This window comes from Sitophilus oryzae, unplaced genomic scaffold (assembly GCF_002938485.1).
Source record: "Sitophilus oryzae breed Bouriz unplaced genomic scaffold, Soryzae_2.0 scaffold_1353_pilon_pilon, whole genome shotgun sequence".
Taxonomy (NCBI): Eukaryota; Metazoa; Arthropoda; class Insecta; order Coleoptera; family Curculionidae; genus Sitophilus; species Sitophilus oryzae.
In genome coordinates, this window is record NW_022146008.1 from 256,633 (window position 1) to 277,629 (window position 20,997).

The following is a 20,997-nucleotide window of genomic DNA, read 5'->3' on the forward strand; positions in this document are numbered from 1 at the left end:
GAAATGTGTATCTTAACCTTTCCTATAACTCTATCGTTGACTCACCCTGTACAAGGGGCGAAATACCCATAGGACTTTTGCAGAGATGAATCGGCCACGGAGGTATGACATTTAGGTTTTTATTCTGTTTATTGTTTATTTTTTTCTGTTTATTGTAACATAGTGAGTGCCTTATTAAATAGCTATAAAAGATAATAACATATTTTATTTACTCGTCCTTCTAAAATAATACAAAAATAAAATTACAACCTTTATAATGACAGGGTTATCAATACCTGTAAAAAAAATTACACTTATCTACATTTCATAAATAAATGTTAGGATAATTATTATTACAGAACTATAAACAAAATCAATTTCATGGAATTCAATTTATCAGAATATTATTTCGTTTAGTTAGAAATTTCAATACTTTTAGAAAACCCCTCGTATCACGAAAAAAATACCTACTAAGCTGTTGTTGAATCTCCGACGTTCCCTGCAACGGTTTTCTCTGTCTGATTCATTGGTCTAGTGCAACGCTATTCATTGGATTATGCAATATTAATTCGCAGAACCGTGAGTGAAACGTCAACGCGGTGTCGTGTATAACCTGTATTTTTGTTATTTATGCATGCTCTTTTCAACCTTTTCATGTATCGTATTACAGAAACTAAAGAAACTTAATTTATTTGGAAGTTAAAAAGATGACGACCATAATTGGCAATGATAATAATCCAGCGACGTTAAAACTGGTCATAGCAAATAATTTTGCCAGAACAAAATGCAAACTTGATCTCACCCCAAATGGTAAATATCTTTAAAATATAGCTGAAATTATAATAAATATATTTTCTAAGCTTGTTTTGTTGTTATGGCTGTGTTATTAGTTTTATCTAACATTTCTTTCAGATGGTAAAAGACAACTACCATATTTAGTTGCAAACTCTGACCGAGAATATTTCATTCCAAATGCTGCAATATGGTATTTATTGGAACCTTCAGACGAGATTTCCGAGAAAGTGACTGAATTACTCGAATTAGAGGCAATTGCTCTATCACCTTCCCTTGCATTTATTTTCGGTGGAAATAGTAAATCTGACAAAATCAAAGGTATCATAAAATCATCCCTCGATACAATTAATTTGGAGATTAAAGATAAATTATTCTTAATCGGGGTAAGCCACTGATGCGTCTTATTTACTTTTTAGTTGTAATTGTTATTATTTAATTAATTATTAATTAAAATTCGTGCTTACAGTGTTGCAATGATGCAATAGTTGATAACCTTAAGTTAGATAAAGCAAATGCTTATTGAAAACTATTGTGCACCGTTGAAACTATTTGGATCAATTGCATTTGTTTACTATCTGGTATTTCTTTTCTAGGACAGTGTTTCAATAGCTGATATTGCTATTTTTAGTACTTTATATCCCTTATATAAATCAGAGAAATTATTTAAGGAATACCTGGCAAATATGGCTAATATTGTTCAATGGATTAAGTCACTTGAAGAAAAGCCTGAGATTAAGGTACCTACATAAATATATTACTTATAAAGACAATTTTTAAAGTCAGTATTTATAATTTTAGGATGCTTTAAAAGTGATTTTTCATGACAAAGTTAACATTGGCCATGCATCATATCATACTTTGCTACAAAGTTCGAAATATGTACTACCACAAGATGATTCGATACCTAATCAAATCCAAGAAAAAGAATCACCTACACATGAAAAAGAGTCTCCAATTCATATATCTGAGGTGGTTGGCAAGGAAGAATTAGAAGCAGTGGAGAAAGCATGGAAAAAAGATATAAAAAATTTGCCAAAATTAAAGAAAATAAATAATATTGTGTAAGTAACATATTTTAACATTATATAAAAATGAACTTCATTGTTCTTCATATAATTCAATTGATTTGCAAGCATTTACTGTTCATTTAAGATTGCCAAAAGCTGGAGAAAAGAATATTTTTATTACTTCAGCATTGCCCTATGTGAACAATGTTCCTCACTTGGGCAATATTATTGGATGTGTCTTGTCGGCTGATGTGTTTGCAAGATTTTCGCGGCTGTGCAACAATAACACATTGTTCATTTGTGGTACTGATGAGTATGGTACGGCAACTGAGACGAAAGCTTTGGAGGAAGGCTTGTCGTGTCAAGCTATTTGCGACAAATACTTCAAAATTCACAAGGAGATTTATGAATGGTTTAACATCAGTTTTGATCACTTTGGAAGAACATCCAATCCAGAACAAACAGAGTGAGTATGGATATTTTCAAGTTATGTGAATTGTATAATAATATATTAACATTATTGTAAATGCAGATTTTATTTAAATGAACACCTTTTGAAAACTAAAACACTAATTTACCACAATAAACAGTTTTAGTCATCTGCTGATGATGCTAAGATGATTAGCAAAACGCGCGTCCAGTGCAACATTAAAGTGTTTTGGTGAAATTTGTGTTTTATTTTGCTGTTGTAACGCCAAAGCAAAATTTAGCCAAAGGTTCCAACCCCTAACTGTAACTTAAACCTTTTAATACAATATAAAATATATATATTATATATTTTATTTATAAAATATATAGGGTGTGTCAGAACTAAGATCCACACCAAAGTTATATGCTTTCTTATGGAACACCCGCTATTTTATTTTATTTTTGGATCCTTGGACACAAAATAAGGCATGTATTATAAGGGTCAAATATGTTTACAAGCTTTGTTTCTTGAGATACTTAAAGATATCTAAAGTATGCATGCTATGATAAAAAATATTGTCAACAACCTGTATATTACTTTTCAGAATTAAGTCTTGTGGTGATTTTTAAGCCAGTGAAATAAACTTTACTGAAAATTTTGATTGTTTTGTGTAATATGTATACAAGGGTATCAAAAATTGTTAGTCTATTTTAAATATTTATTTTATATAAAACTTTGTTACTTCAAATGCAATACTCTGTATTTTTTAAAACAAGTCGTTAGTAACAAAGTTTAAATGCTCTCTAAATCAAACTATATTATGGTTTTCTATACCTATCTAGCTCAGATTTTGAATAAAGAGGGATTTTTCAGTTCCAAGGACAGGTTTCTGCCTAGTAAGTTTTCCATAAAGCACAATACCAGCTCTGTGAAATAGGACAAGTTTTCAAAGGAAAACTTATCAGGAAAATTACTATTTGGATATCTTTGGGCATAAGCCCTTGAGGCCAACAAGCAATTTTCCTACTAAATAAAATCACTATAGTAAACGCCACGAATGTTTGGGAGTGATTCATCACTTGATGAAGTTAGAATCGACATGCGCGCTATCATTTTTACATTAAAAACGTACATTTTTACCGCAGACGTAGGTTTTTAAAGGCCCGGTCTAATCATGTGCCTGCGCTCCTCCTACTTATTCTAAAATGTTAGCGTGATTGACAAAGACGATACTATATCGCGTTTCTTTGATTGATTCGTTTTTGTGCGTCAGTCCATTGGTGTGTTTGCAGTGCGACCAATGGGGCATTCCATTTTATATTTATAACCAAATACTTTGAATAAGAAGACTAAGGAAGGAGCATATCAAAAATCTTAGGTACACCGCGATGGGCCTCAAATATGGCCGACTTAAATTCCGGTTTATCAGTGCCGTTCTAATTTTATTTAAAAAAATGTAAAACTATGATGTAGGGTAGACGTGGGGTAGACTCAATAATTTGTTGTTTTATTTTACGTTGTGAATAAATGTTGGTAGTTATTAAAATTGTTATAAAAATATATAATTCTAATAAAAATAGATAAATTATAATAAGTATTTATTAACACAAACATCCGATACGCTACTGAAGCAGGTAAGTCAAATTAACGTATCTAAATTCTTTGACATCTAATCTTTGACAAGTAATAAATAAAAGCAAAAATGCAAGAAAAAATATATAATTTAGTTAATTTAAGTGAATTTCATAAATGATCGGTTTACTACACGTATGTATATTATATAGTCACTTACTAGCGAAAAGTTATTCCATTATTTCACTCAATTTTTTGCCGAGATCTACCGCACGCTACACAACCAACTATTTTAGAGTCTTTTTCGATAAATCGCGATAGTGTCACTGTTAATTTAAGTTCTGCCACAATTTCCATCTAGATTTACTACCTTTATACAACTATCAGTAGTAGAATAAATAATAAATAACATAAAATAAGCTCCGTAAAGACTGACAAATCCACAAAATTTCAAATCAAATTCAAATGTGTCAAATGAATCGTCAAACAGAACAGTCAAGGATCCCCACCCTAGGGAGCTTTTTCCGCCCACCATGCATGAATACATGGATAGCATTATGCTCCTTCCTTAGTCTTCTTATTCAAAGACCAAATATATGTTTTGACAAGACTTTGACAGTTAAAACAACAAATTACAACAGATTATATATTGATTATTATAATGACTTGCAACACCACGGCACTGGAATTAAGTTTTATCTGACCTTGGACAGATTAGTTCACATGATAGCGACCGATGATAAATCACTCCCAAACATTCGTGGCGTTTACTATAGTAACATATCCATTCGTTCCGCCATCACTTCCTGATTCATTTTTCATGATAAAATAATGACTACCTACTTATTAAATAATAATGAATACTTACATTAAACTATTGTTGGTAAATTAAAGTGAACTTCTGTAAATTTAAATAATAAAGTCCATAAACTAATGTCGATTTTGAAAATAGTTCCTAATTGCCCCTAGAAAATTGCCATGGCGACACCAGTCATCTTGATTGCCATTTTATTGAAAAATCAATGAATATAGTTGAGCATTTGAATCGGCTTCGATATAGGTTGTTGCATTTTAAACAACGAAGTTTTTATGCAAAATACATTTTTAAAATGGATCAGCAATTTTTGGTACCCCTGTATAAATTTAAGGAAGCAACAAATTTTTTCAGTAAAGTTTATTTCTCTACCTTTAAACTCAACACAAGAATTAATTCTGAAAAGTAATCTACAGGGCGTTGATAATCTATTCTATTGTAGAATGCATATTTAAATATTTCTTAATATCTTAAAAACTAAAGATTTTATACATATTTAACTCTTATAATAAATGACATTTTTTAGGTCCAAGAATCCAAAAATGAAATAAAGTACCGGGTATTCCATAAGAAAAAATATACTTTGGTATGGATCTTAGTTCTAAAACACCTAGTATATTTCAAAATAATTTTAAATTGTGCACATTGCATCCCCACGTATACCCATAAAATATTTTGTTTCTACATCTTTCCTTTTTCGTATATTCAACCGAGACGGATGACGTGCACCACCCTGTATATTATTATATCATATCTCGCAACTTTATTTTTTATGATTATCAACTATCAGCTATTTGATTAAATTGTTTCGTCTTAGTTATATTGTAGTATTTTTAGGAATAGAAAAGTCATGACCAATCCAGTGATTATTATTTGCTTTCCAATATATTATTTTATATGATAAAATACTTTGTTAATTAAGTTATATTTAAATTAAAATAACTGAATTATTTGATTGCGTTTGCAGGTTATCTCAAGATCTATTCCTGCAACTAAATAACAACGGATTTATGTTTACCCAGTCGGTGGAACAGTTGCACTGCGAAAGCTGCGATCGCTATCTCGCCGATAGATTTGTTGAAGGCGGTTGCCCAAACATCGGTTGCAACTATGAAGATGCTCGGGGCGATCAGTGCGACGGTTGCGGCAAACTAGTCAACGCCATCGAGCTGAAAAATCCCCGATGTAAAGTTTGTGGGAAAACTCCAGTATTGAAGACGTCTAGTCAGTTTTTTATTGACTTGCCTAAGGTAGGTTTTATGTTTTCATGCTAGGGAATAATTCTCACGCAAGATTTACACATTTTGATATTTGAAATAGTGTACGATAAGTCTTGAAATATCTAATATTATCTATAAAATTTTGGTGTCGTATTTTTAGTTACCATTCCATTATACATATACTATTTCAAACGGCTCGACCGATATTTATGAAATTTTATATTACCCCTAAATGATAAGGGTGGTTGACTCTTTTTTTTATTTTTTGGACATTTTTTTTTTATTTTTCTTTATGATGTGGCATTAAAAAAATAAATATAACCCTAAATTTCCACCCTTCTACCATCAACCCCTATTTTTTAATAGCGATTTTAGTAATTCAATAACACAATAATATTTATATGGTAAAATATGATGGCAATAAATTACTGTTCAATATTTATATGGTAAAACAACGTTTACCGGTAGTATTATATTATATTTTAGTCTGTCCCACTATAAAATCCCTGACAGTGATAGTTGCGTCTGTCATTTTAATTTCAAAGTTCATTTTAAAAAATGTTTATTCCTGTGTGGCGAATTCATCTCTCCAAAAAAGTCCTATGGGTATTTCGCCGCTGTAAGAAAATTCACAAAATAAAATAGTTATAAATTATATAAAATAAATGAATTGTTATGGACGTCATCTGTCTTTTTTCTGTCTTCTGTCGAAATCTTCCCTGAGTCGTAAAAGAGATTATATTTATATTCTGCTTCTTCACTTTTTCCAATTACTTCTTTAATGTTTACCATTTTGCCTTTGTTTATTTAAGAGTCTATTTCGCTGTACAGTACAGTTCGGGTCGCTCTCAGCGGTCGGGTAAAGCGCGTGTGTGGCCGAAGGAAATATATATAATATTTCAGAAATCTCCCTAAGTCTTAGCCCGATCCCGTCATGTTAAGCCACACCCAAAATTCCAAACACACATGCTTTGATTAAGGTTTGCAGAGCTTCAGCATTTGCCATAAAATAGCGAGCAATTTGTTACAAAACCATATAAATTATATATCACTGTAATCATAAAACTTCAATCTATTTCCTTATTGTAACGAAATTTTAAATTATGTGTTTATTCTCGAGAAAATTTAATCTTGTTGTCTTATGTTTTACCATCAAAATCTTAAAAATAAAGAAGTTGTCTAAAAATGTGCTACAATACGGATATGGTATAATCCTTTATCTTTAAGGTCGTTGTTCATTTGTGTAAAAATTCCTAGCCAGTTTTACATAAAACGTTAAATACCGAACGCTTATTTTGCTACTATTTTGGACTAGTGATAGTGAAATGGACTCTTAACCATTTAGCCTTTGCGTTGTAATGTTCTTATTTGGGTTCGCAATTACATGCTCTGAAGGGAACTCGAGGACTATAAAAAAACAACTTTATTTTCGAATAAATTATACAACTGTTCTGGTCTAACTCTAAATAGTAAATATATTCGCTTAACTCTAATTAGCATATCGTGCGACATCCATAATGCATCAAATAATTGCATTCCTAATATTATATAAACAACTAATTCTAAACATATAATATAAACTGTCCTTAATTAACTTAAGAAATACTTATATCTAAACTATTATGTACAGGGTGTATTAATATTAATACACTACAGAGTGATGTCACTTATGTCTTTAAAAACGTTTCCTTTTGTTTTTTTTCCAGCTGGAACCATTATTACGTCACTGGATGAAAATTTCTAGTCCTGGCTGGTCCCACAACGCCGACGTCATTGCTAAATCTTGGCTAAAAGAAGGTTTAAAACCTCGATGTATCACCAGAGATTTAAAATGGGGTGTTCCCGTTCCCTTAGATGGATTCAGGAATAAGGTTCTAAAATTAAAAACTGGTTTTGGAGCAAAGAGAATAATAAACTTTTTTAGGTCTTCTATGTATGGTTTGATGCCCCAATTGGGTACATTTCTATAAGTAAAGCCTACACAAAGGACTTTGAACAATGGTGGAGACCCGCACCAGACGCGAAAGTCACCCTGTATCAATTTATGGCTAAAGACAACGTTCCCTTCCATGGAGTTCTTTTCCCATCTATGTTGTTAGGCGCTAATAGGGGATATGTTACTGTGTCACATATTATGGCAACAGGTATGTAGAATGATATGTTAATTTTATTAGTCAAATAGCATAAAAAATTATAGATAAAATACTTGTCTGATATATGTTTTTTAATTTTCACTTTACTGCCAATTGGTATTTTTGATTTAATGAGGTTTTGCAACAAACAAATGACATTTAACTTGAAATGGAATACCAATGTATATGTTATGTATCTTGTATTACTTTTTAGAGTACTTAAATTACGAGGATGGCAAATTTTCGAAATCTCGTGGAGTCGGAGTATTTGGCAACGACGCTCGCGATACGGGCATCCCCAGTGACGTGTGGCGTTTCTACTTGTTGTACGTTAGACCCGAGTCCCAAGATTCCAGTTTTAGTTGGAGCGATTTAGTCACCAAGAACAACTCCGAATTGTTAAATAACCTTGGCAATTTTATCAACAGGTATGTTTTTCTAAAAAAAAATTGTGAATAACCTGGATTTTGGCGTACTTGCTTATATTTGTCGATGTAAAGATGCAAATTATTATAATTAGTAGTGATGAGCCAAACCGTGATTTTCTGTTCACAGGCTTACCTGTGACAGCGACTTTGTATGATCTGTGACTCTTAACTGTGACTGCGACTTTATGATTATGAATCCGAAAGCACAATCACGGCTAAAATATAAGATACGATACGAATGATACGATTCTGTTGTTGTTGTTATACTAATTTTTATTTGTCCTTTATCCAAGGCCGCTGAAATAGAAAACACTAAACAGTGGGTAAAAGGTATATTAAAAAATAAAAATAAAACAATTTTTTTATTAAAAGAAACCAACGGGAAAAGAATAAAATATGCAATATGCTCATAACCATAACGAACGAAACTTAACAACACGAGATAAGTAAAGTAATACATTAAACAACAAATATTTTCCTTTGTATTCAAATAAACGAAATATATAAAAAATGTTATTAATGTAAGTTTCTAAAAAAATAAACAGTATAAAGGTAAAACTTTATGTTTGGCTTTAAAAAAACCTGCTAAACTAAAAAGGAACCAAACCGATTCGTAGTGATAAAAAATAGTAATAAAATATAAAATACATAAAAAATTAAATCACTTCTAACAGTCACTGTCTTTAGATCACTTTGTCAGATATCTATCCTATGAGACGTACGTCGTGACTCGTGACTGTGAACTGAGTCACGACCGGCGCCATCGGCAGCTGCGTTCGCGACGCGCGACGTCCCACTCTGTGAAGTATTTTCTCGTTACCAGAGAAATCACAATTAACTGTAATCGTCACGCTTTAGCAAGTCACCGTTTATTTTCAAATCAGTCACAGGCCGTTACTGTGATTATAGAATATCAGTGACAAAGTCACAGTCACCGATATTTCATTCATCACTAATAATTAGTTGAGGATTTTGACTTTTTCGATCACTGAAACTGATTTCTCACTTATAATAGTCTGTAGATAATAGTCTAGACATATAGTCTGTTGCATCGCCGATCTTTTTTTTATAAAATCTTAATTTTATAAAATTTTGTAATTTCCAGACTTGATATAATTTTATTTTATGCATCTATAGATGCTAACTTGAAAACTAATATCAAATTTAATTAAGTATCACAGTTTCCGGAGAATTGCATTGTTAAATAAAACCGAACACATCGAAATTTTGTATGGATGTAACACACAGTATGCAATAGTTTTTGTCTTTTCTTCTATATAGTCAATTTATGAAACTTTTTTAATTATATAATTACAGAGCTCTCGTTTTCGCTAAAAACAACTTTAATAAAACGATCCCAAAGATGGAATTGGATCAAGAAGACTACAATTTACTAGCTCTTTGTACGCGCGAATTAAAAGGCTATGTCGCTTCCTTGGAAAAGGCTAAATTAAGAGATGGCATCCGACATATTCTAGCCATATCCAAATTAGGCAACCAGTACATGCAGTCGAATCAACCGTGGGTGAAATTGAAGGGAGATGATAAAGAAAAGTAATGATTCAAGGTTTTCTTGAGTTACTTTTTAAAATAACAGTTTTTTCTTGTTATTTTTTTTAGGTTGAGAGCAGGAACTGTTATAGGAATGAGCTGTAATATTGCTTGCTTATTGACGACACTCTTGGAACCGTACATGCCCGATACTAGTGCCAATTTGAAGGCTCAGTTGAAATGTGACAATGTTGTGCTAGATCCAGAGTATGTATATGTTTGATTTATATGTTTTGGCGCCAAAAAATTTAATTCCCTGAAGTGCCTGGCCAGTTCACGTATTGCCTTCAAACAGCCTAATTCTTCAAGAGGTTCATTGTGTGACTGCGGGTCTCAGTCGTTCCCTGTAGTAGTGGCGGAATATTTCAGTGAACACCATAATTAACTATAATATGCAAGTTATATAGTTTTTCTGAGTGGCTAAAGTATTTTTTCCGCAAAAATTGAAATAAAGCACTGTATCTTAAGCTTAAGCCATGTTAAAGGTGACAGTCGCGACGTTAGTGCCCGGCCGTAGCTTTAGCAGTTGTGTATCGACTGCCGTGTGAACGGTACTGGGTTCAATCCCAACCATTGGGGTAGCTGTATTTATTTGAATAAAAATATTTACCTAATGAGAGAGAGCAGCTAGCTGCCACCTCAAGGAAGGCAATGGCAAACCACCTTGAGTATTTGTATTGTACAGCCTCTCAAATAGTGGCGTTCGGATTCGGTGATAAACTGTAGGTCTCCTGTATTAGTGAAACACTGATGACACACATCACAAGTACATGCCACACAAGGTAGCCGACGCTCTATATAGAGTATAGCACTGTAAGAAGAAGAAATATGTAAGATGTTTGATGTTATATATGACACTTTGAGGTTAGGTATGAATTTACTTACCTTCCCCAAGGCTTTTTCTTATTTTTCTTTAAATAATATACATCTAGTTTCTTGTAAAATAAGTCTAAATTTTGTGTCATGTCTATTTCTACAAAAGCTACACTGAATAGATGGAAACAATAAATACATTCATTGACCAAATCCGGCAAAGTAACTGAAATGGTTCGACTAATCCCAGTGCTTCAGTGAAATAATTCGGTCATTACGCGGAATATCTGAGATGTGCAATTAAACGATGTACCCAATTGAAGAACTAGGCTGTTTGTCGGTAATCCACGAAACTACTAGGCATTTCAGGGAATGACTTATTTTACTATATGACGCTGACATATATACCAGCAAAATCGTTTAATTCAAAGAAAACGATATCGCAGTAGACATAGAAATAACATTTCACCTTGATCTTTGTGCTGTATCTATTGCTGCTGTTCTAATACTGAGAGTGACGGCTGATTTTGACTTGTAATGTTAAAAAACCATAGGGTAATTAAATATATACAGTTTTGAAGTGTACTGTTAAATCATTTTCATTAGATCGTAATAATATGGTTATGCAAAGATTCTTGATTGATAAAAACTGAGCTAACTTGCTAATTTTTCTTTCCAGAAACGTCGAAATAATAAACTTGCTTCCTGCCGGTCATCAAATAGGCGAGCCTTCACCACTGTTCGCTAAAATTGAGCCCTCGCGAGTTGACGAATTGAAAAGAAGATTTGCCGGCACACAAGTCGAGAGGAACGGTATTGCAAAGACCGCTGTGAGTGCCGATGTAGCGACTTTGGAAGCCCAAGTTGCTAAACAGGTAATGTAACATGAAATAACTGAAATGTTTATACAGGGTAGTCCAAACTGTATTCCGGAAACTGCGGTAGCATATTCTACAGATAAAAATAAGTAAAAAGTTCGTATAAATGTATGTCCTAAAATTCTGAGTTTCGAAGATACAGGGTGTAGAAGTTTCATTTTTATTTCGTTTTTTCCAAATAATTTCTGAAGTAACATCAATATTTGGATGAAAATTGGTGTCTGGTAGTCTTTTGACATGAGAAATTTGATTTTGATGTCAATATGACTGCTATTTGTAGAGGGCGCCACCTACATGTGTTTTAACTGTTTTGAAGAGAAGAACTTTTCGTTCGTACTTGTATAAAACTACTGAATGAAAAAATATACATTTCCTTGATTTTTTCTTCTTTCATTCTTGGTAAAAATCGTTACGAACAACCGTCTTCAAGATATTTACAATGGAAATAGTACATGTCAATATTGACAATGTTAAACATGTCGACTGACGTGATAAATTTGGGAACTTTTTATTTTTTTTAAAATTAATCATAAATTTTTCTTTAAAAAACTAACTATTTAGTTAATTTATAGAAAATAGAAACTTCCATCCCTTGTATCTCCGAAATTAAGCATTTTAGGACATATGTTTATACGAACTTTTTTACTTATTTTTATCTGCAGAATATGCTGCCGAAATTTCCGGAATACAGTTCGGACCACCCTGTATAAAAGCTGAACCACTAAATTGCTGACTTGGAGTGCAGTGCAAATTAAAGCAGAGTGGGCAAAAATTGGCAAAGTAATAAAATAAAAATAGCATAATTAATTAATATAATTATTTTTTTACCTTAAATTTGGGAAAATCTTAGATTTTGCATCACTGCGCAGTACACCGGTCGACACCGACGAAATTAAATAGCATTATCCTATTCTATCTCTTTCTTACACATTGGTCTTCCAGTCATTGCGGTCTGCAGAGTACGTGGAAGATTGGCAAATGCGCAGCTTTTAATTTTTCATTGGAGACAATATAAAGTTTATTGTTATCAATCCGCCTTCGTCTAAATTATATGAAACCTCTTTATGGCAAACAAAATATGGCAATTGCGCGATAACTCAGCAGTCAAAAATTATTTAAATATATCTTACGTCATTGCTAGAATAAAAATAAGATAAAAAATGAATATAAGATTAGTAATGATTTATGTAATGATATAAAACGAAGATTTCATGATTTTGCCTTTTTGCCTACATTATATGCGCGCCCCTGCTAAATTGGGTCTACCTACATTTTTAAGTGGTAACGTTAAGGTGCGTACAAGCTGAATATGGTTTTAAACGTTTTTAAACATTAGTGTGATAGAGATGTACGTCAAATGCACGCAAACAAAAATACGCGCAAATGTTTGTAAAAGTTGGTCAGGCTTCCACTAATTGTCGGTGCCTTAGAGGGTTTTTGTTTGAACATGCCGACTGTTTTAGGTGGAGACGCATTTGCTAACTTTTATGAAATGACAATTCGTTTAGTTTTCCTTTCTAATGTTTAGATATTTGTATTAATTAATGAGAATGAACTTTGTTTGCATTACCCCAATGATCCTGAACACGGTTTATATCACAGTAAAAACACTTTCTCAAAAACATTCTTTTCATAATCTGTAGCTATTTATTTTTATATTTAGCAAAGGTTTAGAGCTCTTGTTTTAAAAAATAGACACTATGTTTATTTTTCCTATTTTTTCTTTTCTACTAACTTATACAACACAAAATATAAATCACAGACAGACAGCAACTTTGCCCATCGTCGTAAAATGCGCCCAAGAATTATAAAACAAAGGTAGGGCAGTTATAAAATCTCATAATATTCTACATTGTATTGGTGTACCCACCAACAATTTGCATGTCTGTCTATCAACTGATTCTGATATACATTTTCTACTTAAATATATGTCCTACTCATTAAAATACGGACCACAGGTTTAGAGTTGTTTTACAATAATATAAAAATATTTTTTTACAGGCTGATAAAGTGAGAGCTTTGAAATCCAGCGCAGCGGACAAGACCATTTGGCAACCGGAAGTAAAAATCTTGTTGGATTTGAAGGCCAAATTGGAAGCTGTCAAGAAAGCTGCGACACCTGCGCCTCCAGCAGATAAGCCTCTGGTAAATGGAGTTGCTGGTAATGGTGAAGAAATCAAAGCCTTAGAAGCAGCAGTAACTGAACAGGTTGGTTTAATGTTTTAACCATTTAATAATATTATAGATACCTTCCAAAATTTTAAGTTGAACATATTTATGTAGTCTTAACATTGAGTAATATTTACAGAATGTCTTAAGTTTTAATTTTCACAATCAAAAATTTTTATCATTAGATGGCATAAATTAGGATTGATTGACGTATTGTTTTCAGCCACTTCCTGTTTCCGCTCTTCTCAGTTATCAAAAATGTCGAAGCTCCAGGTATTGATAATATCAATAACCTACGCATCTAGCACCTCCCTTCAAGCATTGTCATTTTACTAACCCCTATTATTGTAAATGACTTAAGGAATAAGACTTCTTCGTCTGGCACAGTCTTTAATTCACCTGAAGATTTAAACACTTACTTTGTTAATGTGGCTAAAAATTTAGTGAACACCATAACTCCTTCTCATGATTCACTTTCATATCTCCCTAAAGCAAATGAGAATTTACACAGTTTCTTCTTCACGCCCGTAGTATTAGATGAGCTCCGTAGTACAATTAAAAGTATTAAAAATAAATTCTCATCTGGGACTGATGGGCTTACTCTCAAAATGTTCTCTGAACTTCCGGAATGCACATTAATCTATCTTACTACTTTAATTAATGAGTCATTCCAAAAAGGAGTTTTTCCAAACTGCCTTAAGACAGCAATAATTATTCCTCTGCATAAAGGAGGAGATAAAGATCAAGCTTCGAACTATCGCCCAATTGCTCTCCTGTCCACATTATCTAAGATCATTGAAAGATTGGTTAAAAAAAGGCTTCTATCTTTTCTCCTTAAATATAAAGTACTTTCTACCTATCAATTTGGATTTCTAAGTAACAGTTGCACAAATGATGCTATGTTCGACCTTTTTAATAATGTATACTCTAGCCTGAATAACCATCACTCTACAGCTACAATTTTCTGTGATTTCTCTAAGGCTTTCGACTGAAACCGGAAATGGCTACAACTTTTAAAAAATGGCACCCTCGGTATTTTTTTACTCCTAGACATGTAAACACCGACTCAAGACTTCGCTTACCGTTAGGGTATAACCCGATCCATAGTTAACTTCAGAAAAATTAGAAATTTTTGAAGTGAAACTTTTTTACGCGCGTTGGGAGTAAAAAAATAGAAAAGGGATAGCGGCAGTGTTGCCACAGCTACCCCATTCGGGGTAGATCTACCCCTTTGTAAAACAATTTAACCCCGCTATCTCGTGATAATCTACCCCGATGAAAAATAAGCTTGTGGCAAGACTGGGTAACTATCTGTGCCATACGCGGCTAAGAAAATCGCTAATAATAAATTTGATACTGTACTACCCTTGATGTGTACCAATGGTCTGGTTGTGTGCTAGGAAGTAAATTTTCATGCATATTTTTTAGGTTTGTAGCTTCGGAATAACGGTCTAGGTAAAGCATCTAGCTCATTTGTCAGCTCAGAATTAGAATTTTGAGTTAGTAACTCGCATTTTCATTGGAGGACACTGTCATATTTATTTCAAACCAATAATCAACGAGAATATTCGTATAATTTAATATAATTACTGTAAATCACTATAAATAATGAATGGTTTGTAATTGAACTGTAATTTCTGTATTATTAATCCGGTAAACGATGGAGATAAAAATTGTGATTGATTAAAATTTTATTTTAAGATGAAACTTGTTAACAACATTCTGAGAATTCGAATAATGAATTGAATAATGACAAGACAAGTAACATCTGCCTAAAATAGACAGAGATTTAGAGTGACAATTTGGTTATGTACAATTTAGAGTGACAATTTTGATTATGCAAAAGAAGTACATATTCTATGAGTTTACTGGTTGCCTAACGATTCACATTACTTTAAAAATAAATCCCCAACATGAATAATGAACAAAACATTTAAACAAAAACACCACAGACTACACAAAACAAATTGGTTAGTAGCAGCTAGTATGGTGGAAAGCGGTACTTAAGAGACTAATAGAAAAAGTCTCACTAAAGTACAGCGATTAGCAGCTCTAGGTACAACTGGAGCAAGGAACAACACATCGCAAGCTGCGCTAGAAGCAATTCTGGACTTGCAATCAATCGACTGGCTCGTGAAGGATCTGGCCGCTAGGGGTGCCCTAAGATTAAGGGAATTAAATATGTGGAACCAGACTAACTACGGTCACTCGAGGATATTGCCAGTGATAGGGAAAATCATGGTGAACACACACATCTGCTAGACCACAGCTGCTAGACCAGAAAACGGACTATATACTCACCAAACATGATTTTGGAGAAAAGATAAGGATTCGCATCCCGACAAGAGAAGAATGGGAAAGCAACCGAGTAATGAACATTCAAGAGATAGCAGTCTATACAGATGCTTCCGCAACTTCAGGAGGCACATGTATAGGCATCTTCTCAGAGGAACTAGACATCCGACGATCTTTAAGTCTATCGGATGGCTGTAATGTTCTACAAGCAGAGGTTTACGCCATAAAAGAAGCGGCTAGTTGTATACGAGAGAAAATTGCTGATAGACCAATAGGGGATATAGTGATATACTCTGACAGCTTGGCCGCTTTAAGAAGCATCACCATGCAATCAGTGACATCGAAAACTGTGATGGAATGCCGAGAAGCACTGTCCTGGCTGCGTCAGGGCGGGGCTACTCTGTGCTGGGTGCCAAGCCACAGCAATGTGGTGGGCAATCAGGAAGCAGACAGACTCGCCAAAGACGGGCCAGGGGAGAGGCCGCGGCAGATGACCCACCACTTGTGACGATCAACACACTGAAGGAAGCTATAGGAACTGCCATCAAGGCCAAGCAGCAAGAGACGTGGCAACACCTTGAGGACTGCGCTACAGCTCGAAGACTATGGCCAGTGGTAGATAGCAAAAAGACAAAACAACTACTAGAGCACAAAAAGGACCTAGTACGCATAATTGTAGGTGTCGTTACTGGAAACTGTCCCACGGGGGTAAACATCGTGAGATCGAAAGTTTCCAACGACGACTACTGCAGAGAATGCGGAGAGGAAGAAGAAACCATAGAGCACCTGCTGTGCACCTGACAGTGATCCGGCACTGGAATACCGACGCTTTAAAACTTCAGGGCAAGGTTTTTTGGAGGGACTAGAGGAAGCAGCAGAAGCCAACATCAGCGACATCGGGAACTTTGCAAAGAGCTGGAAGTGCTTTAACGCAAAGAAAGAATGAGAGGAAGGTTTGGTAAAACAAAACAGGGGTATCGCAATGGGCCCAAGGTCTCTGAGTGAGGGATCAAACATGATCCCAAACCCCAGCAACCTAACCTAACCTAACCTAGCAGTTAGTAGTAGTTGTGGTAGTAGTCAGAGATATAGATGTATTTTGGTTTAATGGCCACAACTGCCAGGGCTATCCAGCTAAAAAAACATTATAAAATTATAAAGCCAGAATAATGATTTTATATATACGGTTTTATATTAACTCTAGTTTTTTCAAGTTTATAAAAAGCATTTATAAAAAAATATATATCCTTTAAATCCTTCATTTTAATAGCTGTAGTAAAAAGTTTTTTATCTGCACCTTTTTTTTTTTTTTTTGATTTGATGATTTGAGGGGGTGGTAAAAAACCTTTTATAGGCGAGTGGTGTTCGTTCCCATCACCATCTCGAGAGAGACGATCATAGAGACTAACTCCAAACAGTGTGGGAGCCGCATGGCATTACTTCGGGTTCGTACGTGATCTTGGGGTTTATATCTTATCTATGTTATTTTTTATCTATATTCTATTCTATATATTTTTAGGATACTTCCACATTTCTTGCCTTTTCATCTTTTCCTTTCTCTATTATTATTTCTTTCATAAATGCCCCTACCTTTCCCCATATTTCGCTAGTTTTGGTCATTTTCATAACGGTGTCCGAAGTTAACATTCCTACATCCGACAATACGGCAGATCTTCCGTTTTCCCATCTCGGACAACAGAACAACGTGTGTTCGGCATCGTCGATTTCGTCGCAGTACATGCAGTTGCCATTTGGTATTTTCTTTATTCTGTGCAAGAAGTCCATGAAGACTCCATGCCCGGAAAGAAACTGCGTAATGTAATAGTCCACGTCTCCGTGTTTCCTACTTGTCCAGTCCTCCACGTTGTGTATTAACTTTCTAGTCCATTCGCACCTAGTGCATATTTTTATTTTTTTTTAATGAAAAAGATTTATTGGGTGATGACCGTCATCTAGATTTCTTTGTTATGATCTGTCGAAATCTTCCTTCAGTCGTTTTAGGACTATATGTATACACTAGTAAGTGAAAAAATGTGAGAGTGACAGTTATCTGTCATTTGAATTGACAATTAGATTGTTTTTTATTATTTTTTTTTAATTTTGTATATTGAATCAACATCTTATCTGACTGGACAGACATACAAATTTTATTCTTAACGTTGATATTCATTTCCTTGTTGCAGGGTTTGGTAGTGAGAAAACTAAAGGAGGGTGGTGCTGACAAATCCGTTTGGCAGCCCGAGGTCCAAAAGCTGTTGTCGCTCAAAAATCAACTAGCCAGCGCCACCGGATCTCCAGTTCAACCGGCGAAGGGCAAGAAAAGTAAAAAGTAAGGTTAGAGAATCACTAAATATATCTCTAAAGGTTGTCTTACTTTCTAGTAGTTTAAATATACCTTTTCGACGTAAAATTGCGTAACTTATTTTTATAATTTATGCTGTACAATTTTTTAAATTGCCACTTAATCGGGTGGTTTATTTTGAGAATTACAGAATAGTATTATTTATTTTAATCGTTTTTGGGATCAATTTTATTTGTATAAAAGGTATCATGAGTAAATAAGTATTTATTTAATTTATTTTATTCTAGTTTAATGAGTTTCTTTCATTTTATATCGGCTTATACAATAATAATTTGTTATTATTATAAAAAAAATTAAAAATGCATTGTATACAATGATTTTTTTTGCAATAAAGTATTCATATTAACTAATTATAAATTTTTGTTCGTTCCTAACAACTACGTCCTTATAATTATTTAGTTCTTACAAAATCTAAAATTATTTAAATATTGAATAATAGTTGATGTAAAAAACAATTGTTTGAAGAAATTAATCTGAATGATAAGTGATATCTTACTTACCGCCGATTTTTTTGGACACTAGCCATAAACGGAAGTCAAGGAATATTGCGACAGATGACATTCAAAAAATGACAGAAAATATTTATACAGGGTGGCGCCTCTAATACGCGGAGGCTCTAACGAGAAGGACAGTTTATATCGAAATGAAATTTTGTGAGCATATGTAGATTAATTCAGAGCACTTTTTAAAAATATAGAGAGTTCTACAGGGTGTCCCCAAAAAAAGTTACATATCAAAGTTGTGTTTTTTTGTAATGGAACACCCTATATATTACTTGATTTTCGGATTCTGGGAGAAAAATAAAGGTGAGTTTTATAAGAGAAGTATATGACTAAAATGTAAGGTTTTTAACATATTTAACATTTTCTAGAAATAAAGAACAAATTTTAAATTAAAATAATAATAAATAATATTATTAATTATTTTATTTTTATTCTACCTAAATTGGAACTTACCCGGTATAGCCTAATATGTAGTTAAATTAACTATTCTTTAAATCAAATTAAAACTTGATCCAAAAAGTTAAACAGGGTGAGACAAAATTAATATTGAATATTGGTCACATTTTTAAAAGCATGTTACTCTCTTATTTTAAATGGAACACCCAGTATATTATTCCGATATTCAATGGAGAATTCATGTCTCTTCAAAATACTATTAAGGTTACCTACCCCTCAAACAAAGATTTTCCGAGATATTTTCATTTACATGATTTGATCTGAGTAGATCTTTATTATTTATCTTTACTATTATTAGTCCAACTTTAACAACTAGTTATAATTTTGTGTCAGTTAAAACAAAATAAATTCTTAGAAATTTGCCGAAAATGCAAACTTATCCTACATCAGAGAGTATTGATATGATTCTATTAGTTGGTGAATGCAGTGTGCATTAATTAATAGAATACGATTTTTTATGGGGATATGTTAAAGACAGTGTTGACAAAGCTTGATCAGCTAGTGTCGACAATATGGGAAAAATTATTGTGTCGAGATAGAACTCCACATATGCCTTTTAAAATGAAAATATCCTTTTGAAAAGACATTCATTTTATGCAGTTAACAGGAAAGGCAGAATTTTGAGCATTTTATTTCATCTAGCTAATTTTTGTCGCGTAATTATAGGTTTATATATTAATTCTGTAATAATTAAAATATGTTTTAAACGTGTATCTTTTTATTACCCTTGAGTATTTTACTCTACAATCTTTAATTTTTGTTGAATTAACAAAAGGTTAAAGATTTTAAGACACAGCCACCTAGATTTTTTCAAATATAATAAAGATTTACTGACGCAAAATCATAAAAATTAAATTATCTGAGAATATATTTGTCTGAGGGGTAGGCAACCTTAATAATATTTTGAAGATATATAAATTCCCCATTGAATACCGGAAAAATATACTGGGTGTTCCATTTAAAATAAAGGAGTAACTTGCTTTTAAAAGTGACTTTTGTTCCATATTAATTTTGTCTCACCCTGTATAACTTTTCAGGTCAAATTTCAATTTGGTTTTACCATACAATGGATATTGTAATTAAATATCAGGCTATACAAGGTCAACTAAAATTTAGGTAGCTGTTATCGAAATTTAAAATTGACTCTTCATTTTCACAAAATGTGAAATATGTCAAAATCCTTAGATTTTAGGTATATGCTTCTTTAATACAACTCACCTTTATTTTTTTTTCTAGAATCCGAAAATCAATTAATATATAGGGTTTTCCATTAGAAAAAACACAACTTTGATGTGTAACTTTTTGGGGGACACCCTGTATAATTCTATATATTTTTATAAAATGCTTTCAGTTAACCTACATATGCTGTCAAAATTTCATTTCGATATAAACTACCGTTCTCCTTGGAGCTTCCGCGGCGTATGAGAGGCGCTACCCTGTATATTTCCTTTATTTTTAACACCAAATAAATTTAAAAGATCAGTAATGGAGATCTCCCTTTAAAATAGTGGACATTATAGTTTGTTAAAGTAATTTTTATGGTATTTTTTAATTATTTTGGTTATTAACGTGACATAACTGTGATACAACACCGCCTTGAAACACCACCTAGCG

The 20,997-nt window shown here is 33.1% G+C and overlaps 1 protein-coding gene across 1 annotated transcript; it reads left to right on the plus strand.

Annotated features, from left to right (window-relative positions):
• The first annotated feature begins 550 nt into the window (after nucleotides 1–550).
• On the plus strand, nucleotides 551–18,574 carry LOC115875205 (methionine--tRNA ligase, cytoplasmic-like). Its single transcript, XM_030890608.1, has 14 exons — nucleotides 551–789; nucleotides 892–1,157; nucleotides 1,368–1,511; nucleotides 1,573–1,835; nucleotides 1,927–2,247; nucleotides 5,544–5,826; nucleotides 7,503–7,667; nucleotides 7,721–7,940; nucleotides 8,143–8,356; nucleotides 9,674–9,910; nucleotides 9,977–10,114; nucleotides 11,400–11,595; nucleotides 13,600–13,806; nucleotides 18,246–18,574. The coding sequence occupies exons 1-14, from the start codon at nucleotides 687–689 to the stop codon at nucleotides 18,393–18,395; spliced, it is 2,907 nt and encodes a 968-aa protein (XP_030746468.1). The 5' UTR covers nucleotides 551–686; the 3' UTR covers nucleotides 18,396–18,574.
• Nucleotides 18,575–20,997: the final 2,423 nt, after the last annotated feature.